General features: G+C 39.0%; 2 protein-coding genes across 3 annotated transcripts; both read right to left on the reverse strand.

Moving 5' to 3' along the window:
* Positions 1 to 1,144: 1,144 nt before the first annotated feature.
* Positions 1,145 to 7,408, reverse strand: LOC110833138 (cytochrome P450 6j1). 2 transcript variants are annotated; one of them, XM_087347794.1, is made up of 6 exons: positions 6,589 to 7,408; positions 6,009 to 6,282; positions 5,248 to 5,372; positions 4,261 to 4,482; positions 2,989 to 3,252; positions 1,145 to 1,597 (listed from the first exon to the last, which is right to left on the reverse strand). In XM_087347794.1, the coding sequence occupies exons 1-6, from the start codon at positions 7,109 to 7,111 to the stop codon at positions 1,434 to 1,436; spliced, it is 1,572 nt and encodes a 523-aa protein (XP_087203920.1). In that variant the 5' UTR covers positions 7,112 to 7,408; the 3' UTR covers positions 1,145 to 1,433. The 2 variants fall into 2 exon arrangements, with proteins under 2 accessions (XP_087203920.1, XP_087203924.1); XM_087347798.1 differs by lacking the exon at positions 4,261 to 4,482 and having other exon boundaries at positions 6,589 to 7,404.
* Positions 7,409 to 8,837: 1,429 nt separating this feature from the next.
* Positions 8,838 to 15,023, reverse strand: LOC147875229 (cytochrome P450 6j1-like). The gene is made up of 6 exons (XM_087347780.1): positions 14,216 to 15,023; positions 13,634 to 13,907; positions 12,917 to 13,041; positions 11,930 to 12,151; positions 10,661 to 10,924; positions 8,838 to 9,290 (listed from the first exon to the last, which is right to left on the reverse strand). Exons 1-6 carry the CDS (start codon positions 14,736 to 14,738, stop codon positions 9,127 to 9,129), a joined length of 1,572 nt encoding a protein of 523 aa, XP_087203906.1. The 5' UTR covers positions 14,739 to 15,023; the 3' UTR covers positions 8,838 to 9,126.
* Positions 15,024 to 15,270: the final 247 nt, after the last annotated feature.

The raw sequence follows: 15,270 nt of genomic DNA on the forward strand, positions 1-15,270 counted from the left end.
AGCAAAAAACAAGAACAACAACAACATGTGTTTCCTTCAATGTCATCTAGGTTTCTAATGTCAGGGGCACCTGAAAGGCATACGATTACATGATGAGGATGCCAGTAAATGCTGTGCAGAGATTCCAGAGACACGCATGAGGCCCAACCTCAGTTTGCCAAGTTCCTCTCAGGACTGACAATCAGCAGTGGATGGAGTATGCACATGAAAGATCATGTTTTGTGGGGTTTACGATTCCATAATTTTACATGCTCATATTTGCTGCACTGTCCAGCAATTCCCTTCTCTAACCGACGGGTATTTGTAAGCAGAGACTCGCTGGTATCGATAGCGATAAACTAATCGGGAAGCCTCTGTCAGAAAGATGCTTCTTCATATAAGATGATCACAATCCAGAACATCAACTTCGGCATTCATGAATTTATTTAACGTTGACGAGTTGGAAAAGAGCGGTCAAGTCGAGTTTCTGGACCTTGTGAACGCTGTAATGAACCTTAGAATTCCATTAACTAATTAATTAGCTAGCTTAGGGAACACTTCTTTCATGCTTCCCGAACAGTACCCGGTGCACACCTCTTGTCACATCCGTGCACGCCACATGCCCCGCCCATCTCATTCTTCTCAACTTAATCACAATGATAATGTTGGGAGAGCAGTACAAATTTTGAAGCTCATCATTATGCAGTTTTCTCCATGCCCCGCCGTTTCTCATCTACGCTCAGATGGGGTTCTATTAAGGGACGGAAATGTCTCAGCTATCTGAGACACTAAAAGCTTTTGAAGAAGATATATACCATATACTTCGTTATCCAATTGAATTCTTTTGTATATGAGTGTACTAATGATAAAATACTAGAACCGTGAACACACTGAAAAAACAATAAGTTCAGATGTTATTGTTGTTTGTTTAATTTGTGTTTGGAATTTCTCTTCTGCATTCGGGAAGAACCAGGTTCAAATCGCGGCATGAAGACCTTCAATCCTGACTCAAGTTATACTTTTTATTTTATATACGCACTGGGACAATTTCCTAAATTACGTTGCTACACCTCTTGTTCCATATCCTTTCCAATCCATTATCCAGCTCGGTCATTGCACTCGTTATAGTCTGTTACATACATATTCATTAAATACGAGCAAGGAATAAATGCAGAAATGTTATTTCTATTTCCATGTTCTTAAGCATGAATAAAAACACAAGTAAATATCAATTTACACACACTTCGCACATGTCAATGTACATCACAGAAATAGAGAAGCAGTCTTCGAAGCTTCTGGTAGTTAGTTCATTAACTGAAATTTTGTCTATGTTAATTGCACAGGGCGACAGAAAAGCAAACTTTTAATATAGAATTAAAGGAACCACATTTTGTCGTCCACTTATTTTCGTCTTAATTGTAAAAAAACGAGTGATTCATGACAAAAGACGAAACTTAAATGCGTGTCAAGGAGAGCGGAATCTTCCCAATCGGAAGGAACAGGAAACATTTTGGGTCATAGACTATAGGCACAGGTGTTTCTTCGCAGGGCGCCACATCATAACTGGAGAGTACGTTTATCAATCCCATCTTCACCTGTATCAGCCCGAACCGCATTCCTGTGAACAGAACCACAAGCTCAGCTGAGGAACAGAGTTGAATCTAATAGGCATGAAGAAAGCCAGGAATTTGCTATATTACAGAGAAGACCTTTCCTTTTTGATTTATCGTGGTCATTTAGTGTTGGTGGGTTAGTGAAGCATAGGGCTGTCTCTACGATGGGTTAGACGCGTGGGTAAAACGGAGGGGAAGGCAAATGCAATAATTGTTTGATTAGCAAACCTGTTTGTAACGTCTCCTCGAAAGACTGAATTAAAGGTGTTGAGATAACATTCAAACGTTTCTTAAAGATGTATTTCGTAACATACTGAAGTCGACGAAATCGGTTTAAGTCAGTGATCAGTGAAGGGCTCTGGTTGAGTGAAGGTAAAACTAGTAGGATCTGAGGTTTTGACGGCGGTGAGTTTGAAGATGGCTGTCTTCTGGGTTGTTGTGACGTGTAGTCTGGTAGAAATTTACTGACGTTTCAGAAGCCCATGCTACCTCCATCATCAGGACGATCGCCCTCGCGCTGATGATGGAGGTAGCATGGACCTCTGAAACGTAGGTGGACATCTACCAGACAACACGGCACAAGGACCCAGAAGACAGCCATCTTCAAGGTAACACTTGTGCACCTCTGCCAGAATATTAGGGTAAACTACTAGGTAAATAATTTGCAGTAAGTTATAAAGAGATTAATTTTCGTACAGTTTAATGTTGTCACCAGAAAATCCCCTTGAAATTTAATAGAGTTCTGTTAAACGATACATAAACTTCTCATTGTTCACACAAGGAAGAAACTGTATGCATAAGGTATACATCCATTATCGCATTTAGCTTGGCTTGGCCGGACGAACTTCTGGTAGTACAGAGAGAGAGATTTTGCGGGTTGTCCGTTTACTTAGGAAAGGCGAATTTATATTGGCTTAGTGGTTGCAGCACACCGTCCTAATTATCCATGCATTCCGGCATCACGCACGGCAATGAAATAATTAGGGACGTATTTATCCCATCAGTAGTATGATAACTCCTGCTGTATTTTCAGTAAACGGAACCTACAAACTGTTATTCTTTGACCGTGTTTAAAATGTATAAGAATTCGTTTATTAACCTTACAATATACAAAGTTTTATATATAATGAAAATAAATATTGTCCATTGAGGATATCTTATTTATCATTTTTACATAAACATATTTTATTACAAAACTCTGAAGCCGGAAATAATTTTCAGGTCTAAATATCTACAAAGCCGTGCAGAGATTTTGTACTCAAAATGTATACCCATTATTTATGGAAGTGGTAATATTGTAACACTTAGCATTTATCATAGGCATATTATAATATTCACGTACTTTCAACTTCCTATTATTAGTGATAATGTTGAATCCATGTGTGTTCGCACTTACCGATGCACGTACGAGGACCTTCCCCAAACGGGAAGTGTGTGTAGCTGGGTCGATTCTGCTTATTATCCTCTGTGAATCGTTCGGGATCGAATTTCTCTGGTTCTGGGAAGTACTTCGGGTCATTCTGAATACCCAGTACCGGTATGAAAATTGCGATTCCGTTTGGTAGTATTACTGTTCCCTTTCCCGAAGGGGAAGGAAGTTTGTAGTCACTGAGGCACGTCCGATCCAAGAATGGAGCTACCGGGTACTTCCTCAGTGTCTCTGAAAGAAGAGAGTGGAAGCCAGGGTATTGAAGAAAGGACGAACAGAGACAGGTAATTCAACACAAAACAAGAGATGAAATGTGTAGCTGGTGTTCATAATTCAAAACATAATAAAATATATAGTGTTGATAAATCAAAACGTAAGAATTTATAAAGTTCTCAACAAAAATTGGTTATCAAACATTTAACAATGGATAAAGTGTTAAAAAGCCACTGATAATTAAAGAAAGCCTTCCCAAGGAAATCCGGTATATTTGGTAAAATCTTTCATTTGTGACTCTGAAAGACCGCAAAAGTCCATTTAATATTTTTAACAACATAAACACAGTTTCCCATTGAAATATTATTTTGTTTATATAGTTTACAAGGCTGACACTCGAATGTAAATATACCTACCTGTATCCTACTTATCGTCATGGTTTATGGATTCACGCTTTCCTGTTGTTTTTTGTGTGCAGAACAAATTCGACACGATACATTTTGGAACATTTAATGAACAGGCTTCTTACGTACCTGCAGACAATATGTCATTGCTACACCGGAGAACAAGATCTATTCCGTATTTGCGATCCGTGCTACAATTTTTCATGCTCTTTCGAGCTTCTAGTTAAAAATAATTTCAGCTGAATTAATTTGTTGCCTTATGATAGTTAGAGACTAAACAGTTGATATAGTCGTCCAGTAAGCAAGAGTAACCCGGATAAATTAAGTCTCCAGAAACAATCATAGGAAAAAAACATGAATTGTCAATGTTGTTTTCCCGGTTTTTCATCAGGGCTCGTGAAAACCTGCGTCGCAACTCAGAACAGCTCTAACATATTCACTGTCGTGGCAACATCAGATCTCACGAAAAATATTACCCCTGTGTGATATGAGGTTTATCAGGAGCTGGATGTCTGGAATGTGGTCTTCTGGCTTGTGATGTGTAGTCTTATTCCATCCTGCAGATAGAACATTACCGACAAGGTTACAGTCCACAAAACATAACTGATTTCAGTTCTCTCACCCGATATCACCATGTCGAGATAAGACATCTCAATGACGCTGTCGTATGTTAGCTCTCCCAGGTATTTTTCTGTCACATGCATGATCTCCGCTCTCAGTCTGCTCTGTATGTCCGGATGAAAAGCAAGCTCGTACAAAGCGTAGCTCAGTGTAGTGCCAGCTGTTTCAAAACCCCCCATAATAAAGATGAAAGCTTGGGCCACAAATTCGTCTCCGTCTATTTCTGAAAAAATAAAAGAAAAATTGATTGTCAGATCTTTGTGCTCACTTGTGCTGAATTGTGCTTTTCATGTTTTCATGTTTCAAAGCTGGTGCTTATTTTCGTTCTTATATGTTAGGTGTCTCGATTAAGCTAACATAGCTAAATATTTCCATAGAGCAGATTTCTTAGGTCCAATATCTTCTTTCAAAACCCGAAGTGTCATTGCCATGTTATAAAGATCCCTGTGCATTGTCTGATCCTGTGCAGGTTCAAGCGAATTTACACCCTTCTCTCCGAATTCCTTAAAATCCATTTTAAAGTTATCGTACCATATAACCCAAAGTATGGCAACTTGTTTTTCTCCGACAGTGCTATGACGACATTCCTCAGCAACACAGGAAAATCGTCCGAAAATTACGAAACAGAAACAATGTTGAAGGAGTGGGTAAACATTTCCTGTTAACAAAATGTCATTACATAAGAAAGAGTTGGAAGGTAACGTTTATAGCATATTACATGGAGACGCATTTCACTCAAATCGACGACTGGGACGTACTTCAGATGCAGTTTATAGTTGGATATCATTCATTTCCTTAGCATTAGCCATCACGTAAAACGTCTGTAATTCTGATTTAAGGTTTTCACAGCAGTGAGTATGACGATTTCTGTCGTCTGAGTTGTTGCGCCGTTGCAGAATGACCTCTGAAACGTTGGTAAACATCCACAATATTACAAGGCGCAACAACACAGAAGACAGAAAATTCGTCTGTAAGTCTGTTATCTTACCGAAATTCGAGCCCTCATTTCGACCGTCTCGAGATGTCTTTCCTTCTTTGACACTTCGTTCTCCCCTACTTCTCAACTCCATCATGGAATCCAGAAAGTCATTTCGTATGACTTTATGTTTCTCCCTAAGACAAATGTAAGAGCCAGTAACACCAACTGAAACGCCCTTATGGGAAGAATAGAGCATTATAGTCGATAATCCTTTCTATTACTGGGTTCTGGACTTCTGTTCAAGCTCTAGTGAATCGAACACAAGACATTGTTTCGGAAAATTCAAAGGGTACAATCAGCGTTTCCTTGTTTCTTATTAATGTATTCTTGAATTAAATTTTTATTGTAAGCAAATTCAAAATCTTCTTTGCTGGAAATTACCACACAGAAATACGTTGCGGGGGGTGGGGGTGGGTGGGAGTAGAAGTTAAGTGCATTCTTAAATTCATACTAGATAACAAATAGGTGGGCATATTTTTCTCTAGCCACCTTATTTCCGCGGATGTACTTTCATTTTTTCTTTGTCACAAGAGGCTGTGTGGACCCCAGATTCATTCTGGACGGGGAGTATAAAATTATAATTCTTCCCGCAGAAATTCTTTTATGTGTGTTCCTATGTACTTTTCGTCAATTAATTTTCTACATTCAGATGCACAAACAAAGCAGAGAAGGTGCAATTTTAGTTTATGTTTGAACCATGTTTATGTAATTTAATGATAAATATTTGTTATTTTTCACTTTCTTAAAAGCAAAGAGCATGTGTTCTTCACCTGTACTCCACAGTTTCCCACACAGTCCTCCTGATATAATCGGTTGTGTCGTCATCCAGTACCTTAAGATTCAATCTCTTATTAAGATTGGGCGCAAGGAACCCCAACAGTGCTGCCAATCCCTTCATAAAAGTGAAGTCAACCGCTTTGCGCATGTATCGTCTGAACTCGGCGTCGGGATTCTTGATTGAGTTGCTGTTGATGCCGAAGGCGCAAGACGCTATCACGTCGGTCGTGAACCTGGTCATCGTCTCTTTCACATCCACTGGGGTCCCTGTGAACGTTCCAAGATAAAGAAGTTGCTGCAAACGAATGTAGTGTTTATGACAAGTTAATTGAAGACTGTTGTCAATTTCTCTTCGCCACCTGACAAAACGGACTCGTCTCAGTCGAGACTGAGTCAGTAATTTTGCATGTAATAAAACGTATAATTAATGTGACATTTTACACACCAGTTTCAGTCGTCGATCGAAATTAATTGTTTTGACCTTCGCTAAAGGAACTTGGGAACTAAAAATTTGGATTTCCAACAAGAGTATATAGGACGCCACTTTGAAATGTGTAATTTGTGATCACTTACCGTCAGCCGTGACCTTGTCCAGGTACATCACCAGGTCTCTCCCAAAGATTTCCACCAGGTAGAACATCATCCTCATCTTTGCAGGTGTAAATACCGGGGTCAAGTTCAGTCTGACATGGCGCCAGCGTTGTCCTTTTAAAGAAGGCAAACTGTTTCCATACAATGGATCCAGTTTTTTGTCGAAAGTGAGAACATGGTCAATGAAGTTCTGCGCATCCTTTACCAGAATATTTTTCACCATGTCCAGGTCACGAATCAGCAAGCTCGGCTGGTGGAACGTGAAGATGCCCACAAACGGCTTGTCACTGTGTTCGTTGTAGATTCTCTGTAGACTCTGCCCTATATTCTCCTTCAGAAGGACCATTTCCTTCAGATTGCCTACAAACGGCAGGGGTTTTACGTAAGGGATGCCGAGTTTATTCCAGAAATTGAAGTTTCGAGTGAAATACAAGTACAAGAGAATAAGGAAAATCAATACAGGCGTTATGAGGATCAATGTTACCGACTCGAATATCAGCGCCATTATTGAACAGAAAGACGGAAATTTATTATGACAATTATTTTTACAAATTGAAGATTTAAGATTAAATTTTCAGTCATAAAATGATAAAAAAAATATGTCCTAGGTTATCAAATTCGGTTAGTGATCTGAACGTCCTCCTCTTTTCCGTATGAATATATTTTTTATTATTATTTTAATACTTTATACACGAGTTTATTTGAAAACAATTCTGCGAAAACACTTTCAAATGTAACACAACTGAATATAATACCACCAAATCTATTTTCATCTGTCTACCGTGGAAGCAGTAAGACGACTGGAAAGTTTATATAATGATTCTGTGTGGGAATGAAACGACATGGTTGCCAATTATTTCGCAGCAAGCAACTCGACCTTCAAAACATGTACGGATATAAAGGGTCCATGTCGCAAATAAAATTTTAAATGGGTTTCTTGTCTATGGTCCTAGCAGATGGCTGAAGTGTCTCCGCGTGTAGGCTGTTCATCGCAGTCCGCAGTGTATTATAGCAATAATTAATTTGTGCATTCTTATGGAAAAATTACCATTTTACAAGTACCAACATTTCTTCCCGTCTTGTTTCATCTTACCATCAAAATAGTTAATGCTGTTAGGTACTCCCTTACCTAACATTTCATCGAAAATAGTGAAGTGACTGGTGAAGTGCCAATGACCAGCAGATGAATCCTGATGAAAGGATCAGTTAAACGCTCAGAATTTTTTAAAATCGCACACTGGTACCCTCAAACTGGGCAGAAACGCAGATCATCTGCGGTTGATTTTTTGTGATAATTAAAACCGTAACAGCTCAAGAGCCTAAGCCGACTAGCTGGCTGCTGGCCTCACGTTCACATGCCTAAGCAGAGGTGGACGAACATCCAACCAGATATAGGATGACGTGTGGTCAGCACGACGAACCCCCAGCCATTGCTAGTTTTTCTGACCGGATTACGCTACTCGTTGTAGCTCCCCAATTTCCTCACGATGCTGGGATCTCACCGGTACCATAATCCTTATTGTTTATTGTGAGTTGTGATGTTTCTTCAATTCTAACTCAATATAAGGTAGTAATTACAGTATGTGTTAATGGTAACTTTCAAAAGTATTTCTACTATAGGTGGAGAAATAAATTATTGATAGGAATTGGAAATGGTTGTATGTGAACGGAAGAAAGAAAGCAGTACAAATTTTGAAGCTCTTCATTATGCAGTTTTCTCCATGCCCCGCCATCTCTTCTGGGCCCAAATGGGGTTCTATTAATGGACGGGAAATGTCTTAGGTAACTGACAGCTAGTAGCTTTTGAAGAAGATATATACTATATATTTCGTTATCCAATTGAATTCTTTTGTATTTTAGTTTACCAATGATAAAATACTAGCACCGTGAAGACACTGAAAAAACAATAAGTTCAGATGTTATTGTTGTTTACAACATTCCTTCATAAAAATTAGTTTGAGTCCACAATGTGTTTCAGAATTAAGAGATCCTCTGGAATTTGTGGTTGGAATTTCTCTTCTGCATTCGGGAAGAACCAGGTTCAAATCCTGGCATGAAGACCTTCTATCCTGACTCAAGTTATACTTTTTATTTTATATACGCACCGGGACAATTTCCTAAATTACGTTGCTACACCTCTTGTTCCATATCCTTTCCAATCCATTATCCAGCTCGGTCATTGCACCCGTTATAGTCTGTTACATACATATTCATTAAATACGAGCAAGGAATAAATGCAGAAATGTTATTTTTATTTCCATCTTCTTAAGCATGAATAAAAACACACGTAAATAGCAATTTACACACACTTCGCACATGTCAATGTACATCACAGAAATAGAGAAGCAGACTTCGAAGCTTCTGGTAGTTAGTTCATTAACTGAAATTTTGTCTATGTTAATTGCACAGGGCGACAGAAAAGCAAACTTTTAATATAGAATTAAAGGAACCACATTTTGTCGTCCACTTATTTTCGTCTTAATTGTAAAAAAACGAGTGATTCATGACCGAAGACGAAACTTAAATGCGTGTCAAAGAGAGCGGAATCTTCCCAATCGGATGGAACAGGAAAGATTTTGGGTCAATGACTATAGGCACAGGAGTGTCTTTGCAGGGCGCCACATCGTAATTGGAGAGTACGTGTATCAATCCCATCTTGACCTGTATCAGCCCGAACCGCATTCCTGTGAACAGAACCACAAGCTCAGCTGAGGAACAGAGTTGAATCATTAGATTAGAAAGCCAGGAATTTGCTATATTACATAGAAGACCTGGTCACCTAGTGTTGGTGGGTTAGTGAAGCATAGGGCTGTCTCTACGATGGAATATTCGCGTGGGTAAAACGGAGGGGAAGGCAAATACAATAATTATTTTGATTAGAAAACCTGTTTGTAAACGTCTCCTCGAAAGACTGAATTAAAGGTGTTAAGATAACATTCAAACGTATCTTAAAGATGTATTTCGTAACAGACTGAAGTCGACGAAATCGGTTTAAGTCAGTGACCAGTGACGGGCTCTGGTTGAGTGAAGGTAAAACTAGTAGGATCTGAGGTTTTGACGGCGGTGAGTTTGAAGATGGCTGTCTTCTGGGTTGTTGTGACGTGTAGTCTGGTAGAAATTTACTGACGTTTCAGAAGCCCATGCTACCTCCATCATCAGGACGATCGCCCTCGCGCTGATGATGGAGGTAGCATGGGCCTCTGAAACGTAGGTGGACATCTACCAGACAACACGGCACAAGGACCTAGAAGATAGCCATCTTCAAGGTAACACTTGTGCACCTCTGCCAGAATATTAGGGTAAACTACTAGGTAAATAATTTACAGTAAGTTATAAAGAGATTAATTTTCGTACAGTTTAATGTTGTCACCAGCAAATCTCCTTGAAATTTAATAGAGTTCTGTTAAACGATACACAAACTTCTCATTGTTCACACAGGGAAGAAACTTTATGCATAAGGTATATATCCATTATTGCATTTAGCTTGGCTTGGCTGGACGAACTTCTGGTAGTACAGAGAGAGAGATTCTGCGGGTTGTCCGTTTACTTAGGAAAGACGAATTTATATTGGCTTAGTGGTTGCAGCACACCGTCCTAATTATCCATGCATTCCGGCATCACGCCCGGCAATGAAATAATTAGGGACGTGTTGATCCTATCAGTAGTATGATAACTCCTGCTGTATTTTCACTAAACGGAACCTACAAACTATTATTCTTTGAACGTGTTTAAAATGTTTAAGAATTCGTTTATTAACTTCACAATATACAAAGTTTTATATATAATGAAAATAAATATTGTCCATTAAGGATAACTTATTTAGCATTTTTACATAAACATATTTTATTACAACACCCTGAAGTCGGAAATCATTTTCAGGTCTAAAAATCTACAAAGTCGTGCAGAGATTTTGTACTCAAAATGTATACCCATTATTTATGGAAGTGGTAATATTGTAACACTTAGCATTTATCATAGGCATATTATAATATTCACGTACTTTCAACTTCCTATTATTAGTGATAATGTCGAATCCATGTGTGTTCGCACTTACCGATGCACATACGAGGACCTTCACCAAACGGTAAGTGTGTGTAGCTGGGTCGATTCTGCTTATTATCCTCTGTGAATCGTTCGGGATCGAATTTCTCTGGTTCTGGGAAGTACTTCGGGTCATTCTGAATACCCAGTACCGGTATGTAAATTGCGATTCCGTTTGGTAGTATTACTGTTCCCTTTCCCGAAGGGGAAGGAAGTTTGTAGTCACTGAGGCACGTCCGATCCAAGAATGTAACTACCGGGTACTTCCTCAGTGTCTCTGAAAGAACAGAGTGGAAGCCAGGGTATTGAAGAAAGGACGAACAGAGACAGGTAATTCAACACAAAACAAGAGATGAAATGTGTAGCTGGTGCTCATAATTCAAAACATAATAAAATATATAGTGTTGATAAATCAAAACGTAAGAATTTATTTAGTGCTCAACAAAAATTGGTTATCAAACATTTAACAAGGGATAAAGTGTTAAAAAGCCACTGATAATTAAAGAAAGCCTTCCGAAGGAAATCCTGTATATTTGGTAAAATCTTTCATTTGTGACTGTGAAACACTGCAAAAGTCCATTTAATATTTTTAACAACATAAACACAGTTTCCCATTGAAATATTTTTTTTTATAGTTTACAAGGCTGACACTCGAATGTAAAAGATACCTACCTGTATCCTACCTATCGTAATGGTTTATGGATTCACGCTTTCCTGTTGTTTTTTCTGTGCAGAACAAATTCGACACGATACATTTTGGAACATTTAATGAACAGGCTTCTTACGTAGCTGCAGACAATATGTCATTGCTGCACCGGAGGACAAGATCTCTTCCGTATTTGCGAGCGGTGCTACAATTCTTCATGCTCTTTCGAGCTTCTAGTTAAAAATAATTTCAGCTGAATTAATTTGTTGCCTTATGATAGTTAGAGACTAAACAGTTGATATAGTCGTCCAGTAAGCAAGAGTAACCCGGATAAATTAAGTCTCCAGAAACAATCATAGGAAGAAAACATGAATTGTCAATGTTGTTTTCCCGGTTTTTCATCAGGGCTCACGAAAACCTGCGTCGCATCTCAGAACAACTCTGACATATTCACTGTCGTGGCAACATCAGATCTCACGAAAAATATTACCCCTGTGTGATATGAGGTTTATCAGGAGCTGGATGTCTGGAATGTGGTCTTCTGGTTTGTGATGTGTAGTCTTATTCCATTCTGGAGATAGAACATTACCGACAAGGTTACAGTCCACAAAACATAACTGATTTCAGTTCTCTCACCCGATACCACCATGTCGAGATAAGACATCTCAATGACGCTGTCGTATGTTAGCTCTCCCAGGTATTTTTCTGTCACCTGCATGATCTCCGCTCTCAGTCTGCTCTGTATGTCGGGATGAAAAGCAAGCTCGTACAAAGCGTAGCTCAGTGTACCGCCGGCTGTTTCAAAACCCCCCGCAATAATGACGAAAGCTTGGGCCACTAATTCGTCTCCGTCTATTTCTGAAAAAATAAAATATAAATTGAGAGTCAGATCTTTGTGCTCACTTGTGCTGAATTGTGCTTTTCATGTTTTCATGTTTCAAAGCTGGTGCTTATTTTTGTTCTTATATGTTAGGTGTCTCGATTAAGCTAACATAGCTAAATATTTCCATAGAGCAGATTTCTTAGGTCCAATATCTTCTTTCGAAACCCGAAGTGTCATTGCCATGTTATAAAGATCCCTGTGCATCGTCTGATCCTGTGCAGGTTCAAGCGAATTCACACCCTTCTCTCCGAATTCCTTAAAATCCATTTTAAAGTTATCGTCCCATATAACGCAAAGTATGGCAACTTGTTTTTCTCCGACAGTGCTATGACGACATTCCTCAGCAACACAGGAAAATTGTCCGAAAATTACGAAACAGAAACAATGTTGAAGGAGTGGGTAAACATTTCCTGTTAACAAAATGTCATTACATAAGAAAGAGTTGTAAGGTAACGTTTATAGCATATTACATGGAGACGCATTTCACTCAAATCGACGACTGGGACGTACTTCAGATGCAGTTTATAGTTGGATATTATTCATTTCCTTAGCATTAGCCATCACGTAAAACGTCTGTAATTCTGATTTAAGGTTTTCACAGCAGTGAGTATGACGATTTCTGTCGTCTGAGTTGTTGCGCCGTTGCAGAATGACCTCTGAAACGTTGGTAAACATCCACAATATTACAAGGCGCAACAACCCAGAAGACAGAAAATTCGTCTGTAAGTCTGTTATCTTACCGAAATTCGAGCCCTCATTTCGACCGTCTCGAGATGTCTTTCCTTCTTTGACACTTCGTTTTCCCCTACTTCTCAACTCCATCATGGAATCCAGAAAGTCATTTCGTATGACTTTATGTTTCTCCCTACGACAAATGTAAGAGCCAGTAACACCAACTGAAACGCCCTTATGTGAACAATAGAGCATTATAGTCGATAATCCTTTCTATTACTGGGTTCTGGATTTCTGTTCTACCTCTAGTGAATCGAACACAAGACATTGTTTCGGAAAATTCAAAGGGTACAATCAGCGTTTCCTTGTTTCTTATTAATGTATTCTTGAATTAAATTTTTATTGTAAGGAAATTCAAAATCTTCTTTGCTGGAAAATACCACACAGAAATACCTTGCGGGCGGGGCGGGGCGGGGCGGGGGGGGTTGAGTAGAAGTTAAGTGCATTCTTAAATTCATACTAGATAACAAATAGGTGGGCATATTTTTCTCTGGCCACTTTATTCCCGAGGATGTACTTCCATTTTTTCTTTGTCACAAAATTATATTTCCTCCTGCGGAAATTCTTTTATATGTGTTCCTATGTACTTTTCGTCAATTAATTTTCTACATTCAGTTGCACAAACGAAGCAATTTTAGTTTATGTTTGAACCATGTTTATGTAATTTAATGATAAATATTTGTTATTTTGCACTTTCTTAAAAGCAAAGAGCAAGTGTTCTTCACCTGTACTCCACTGTTTCCCACACAGTCCTCCTGATATAATCGGTTGTGTCGTCATCCAGTATCTTAAGATTCAATCTCTTATTGAGATTGGGCGCAAGAAAACCCAACAGTGCTGCCAATCCCTTCATAAAAGTGAATTCAACCGCTTTGCGCATGTATCGTCTGAACTCGGCGTCGGGATTCTTGATTGAGTTGCTGTTGATGCCGAAGGCGCAAGACGCTATCACGTCGGTCGTGAACCTGGTCATCGTCTCTTTCACATCCACTGGGGTCCCTGTGAACGTTGCAAGATAGAGAAGTTGCTACAAACGAATGTAGTGTTTATGACACGTTAATTTTGAAGACTGTTGTCAATTTCTCTTCGCCACCTGACAAAACGGACTCGTCACAGGCGAGACTTAGTCAGTAATTTTGCATGTAATAAAACGTATAATTAATGTGACATTTTACACACCAGTTTCAGTCGTCGATCGAAATTAATTGTTTTAACCTTCGCTAAAGGAACTTGGGAACTAAAAATTTGTATTTCTAACAGGAGTATATAGGACGCCACTTTGAACTGTGTAATTTGTGATCACTTACCGTCAGCCGTGACCTTGTCCAGGTACATCACCAGGTCTCTACCACAGATTTCCACAAGGTAGAACATCATCCTCATCTTTGCTGGTGTAAATACCGGGGTCAAGTTCAGTCTGACATGGCGCCAGCGTTGTCCTTTTAAAGAAGGCAACATGTTTCCATACAATGGATCCAGTTTTTTGTCGAAAGAGGTAACACGGTCAATGAAGTTCTGCGCATCCTTTACCAGAATATTCTTCACCAAGTCCAGGTCACGAATCAGCAAGCTCGGCTGGTCGAATCCGAAGATGCCCACAAACGGCTTGTCACTGTGTTCGTTGTAGATTCTCTGTAGACTCTGCCCTATATGCTCCTTCAGAAGCACCACTTCCTTCAGATTGCCTACAAACGGCAGGGGTTTTGCGTAAGGGATGCCGAGTTTATTCCAGAAATCGAAGTTTCGAGTGAAATACAAGTACAAGAGAATAAGGAAAATCAATACAGGCGTTATGACGATCAATGTTACCGACTCGAATATCAGCGCCATTATTCAACAGAAAGACAGAAATTTATTATGAAAATTATTTTTACAAATTGAAGATTGAAGATTAAATTTCCAGTCATCAAATGATAAAACAATATGTCCTAGGTTATGAAATTCGGTTATTGATCTGAACGTCCTCCTCTTTTCCGTATGAATATATATTTTATTATTATTTTAATACTTTATACACGAGTTTATTTGAAAACAATTCTGCGAAAACACTTTCAAATGTAACACAACTGAATAGAATACCACCAAATCTATTTTCATCTGTCTACCGTGGAAGCAGTAAAACGACTGGAAAGTTTATATAATGATTCTGTGTGGGAATGAAACGACATGGTTGCCAATTATTTCGCAGCAAGCAACTCGACCTTCAAAACATGTACGGATATAAAGGGTCCATGTCGCAAATAAAATTTTAAATGGGTTTCTTGTCTATGGTCCTAGCAGATGGCTGAAGTGTCTCCGCGTGTAGGCTGTTCATCGCAGTCCGCAGTGTATTATAGCAATAATTAATTTGTGCATTCTTATG

This window comes from Zootermopsis nevadensis, unplaced genomic scaffold, assembly GCF_977971745.1.
Source record: "Zootermopsis nevadensis isolate Lab colony 2312 unplaced genomic scaffold, Znev_1.0 Znev_ptg000001l, whole genome shotgun sequence".
NCBI classification, from domain to species: domain Eukaryota; kingdom Metazoa; phylum Arthropoda; class Insecta; order Blattodea; family Termopsidae; genus Zootermopsis; species Zootermopsis nevadensis.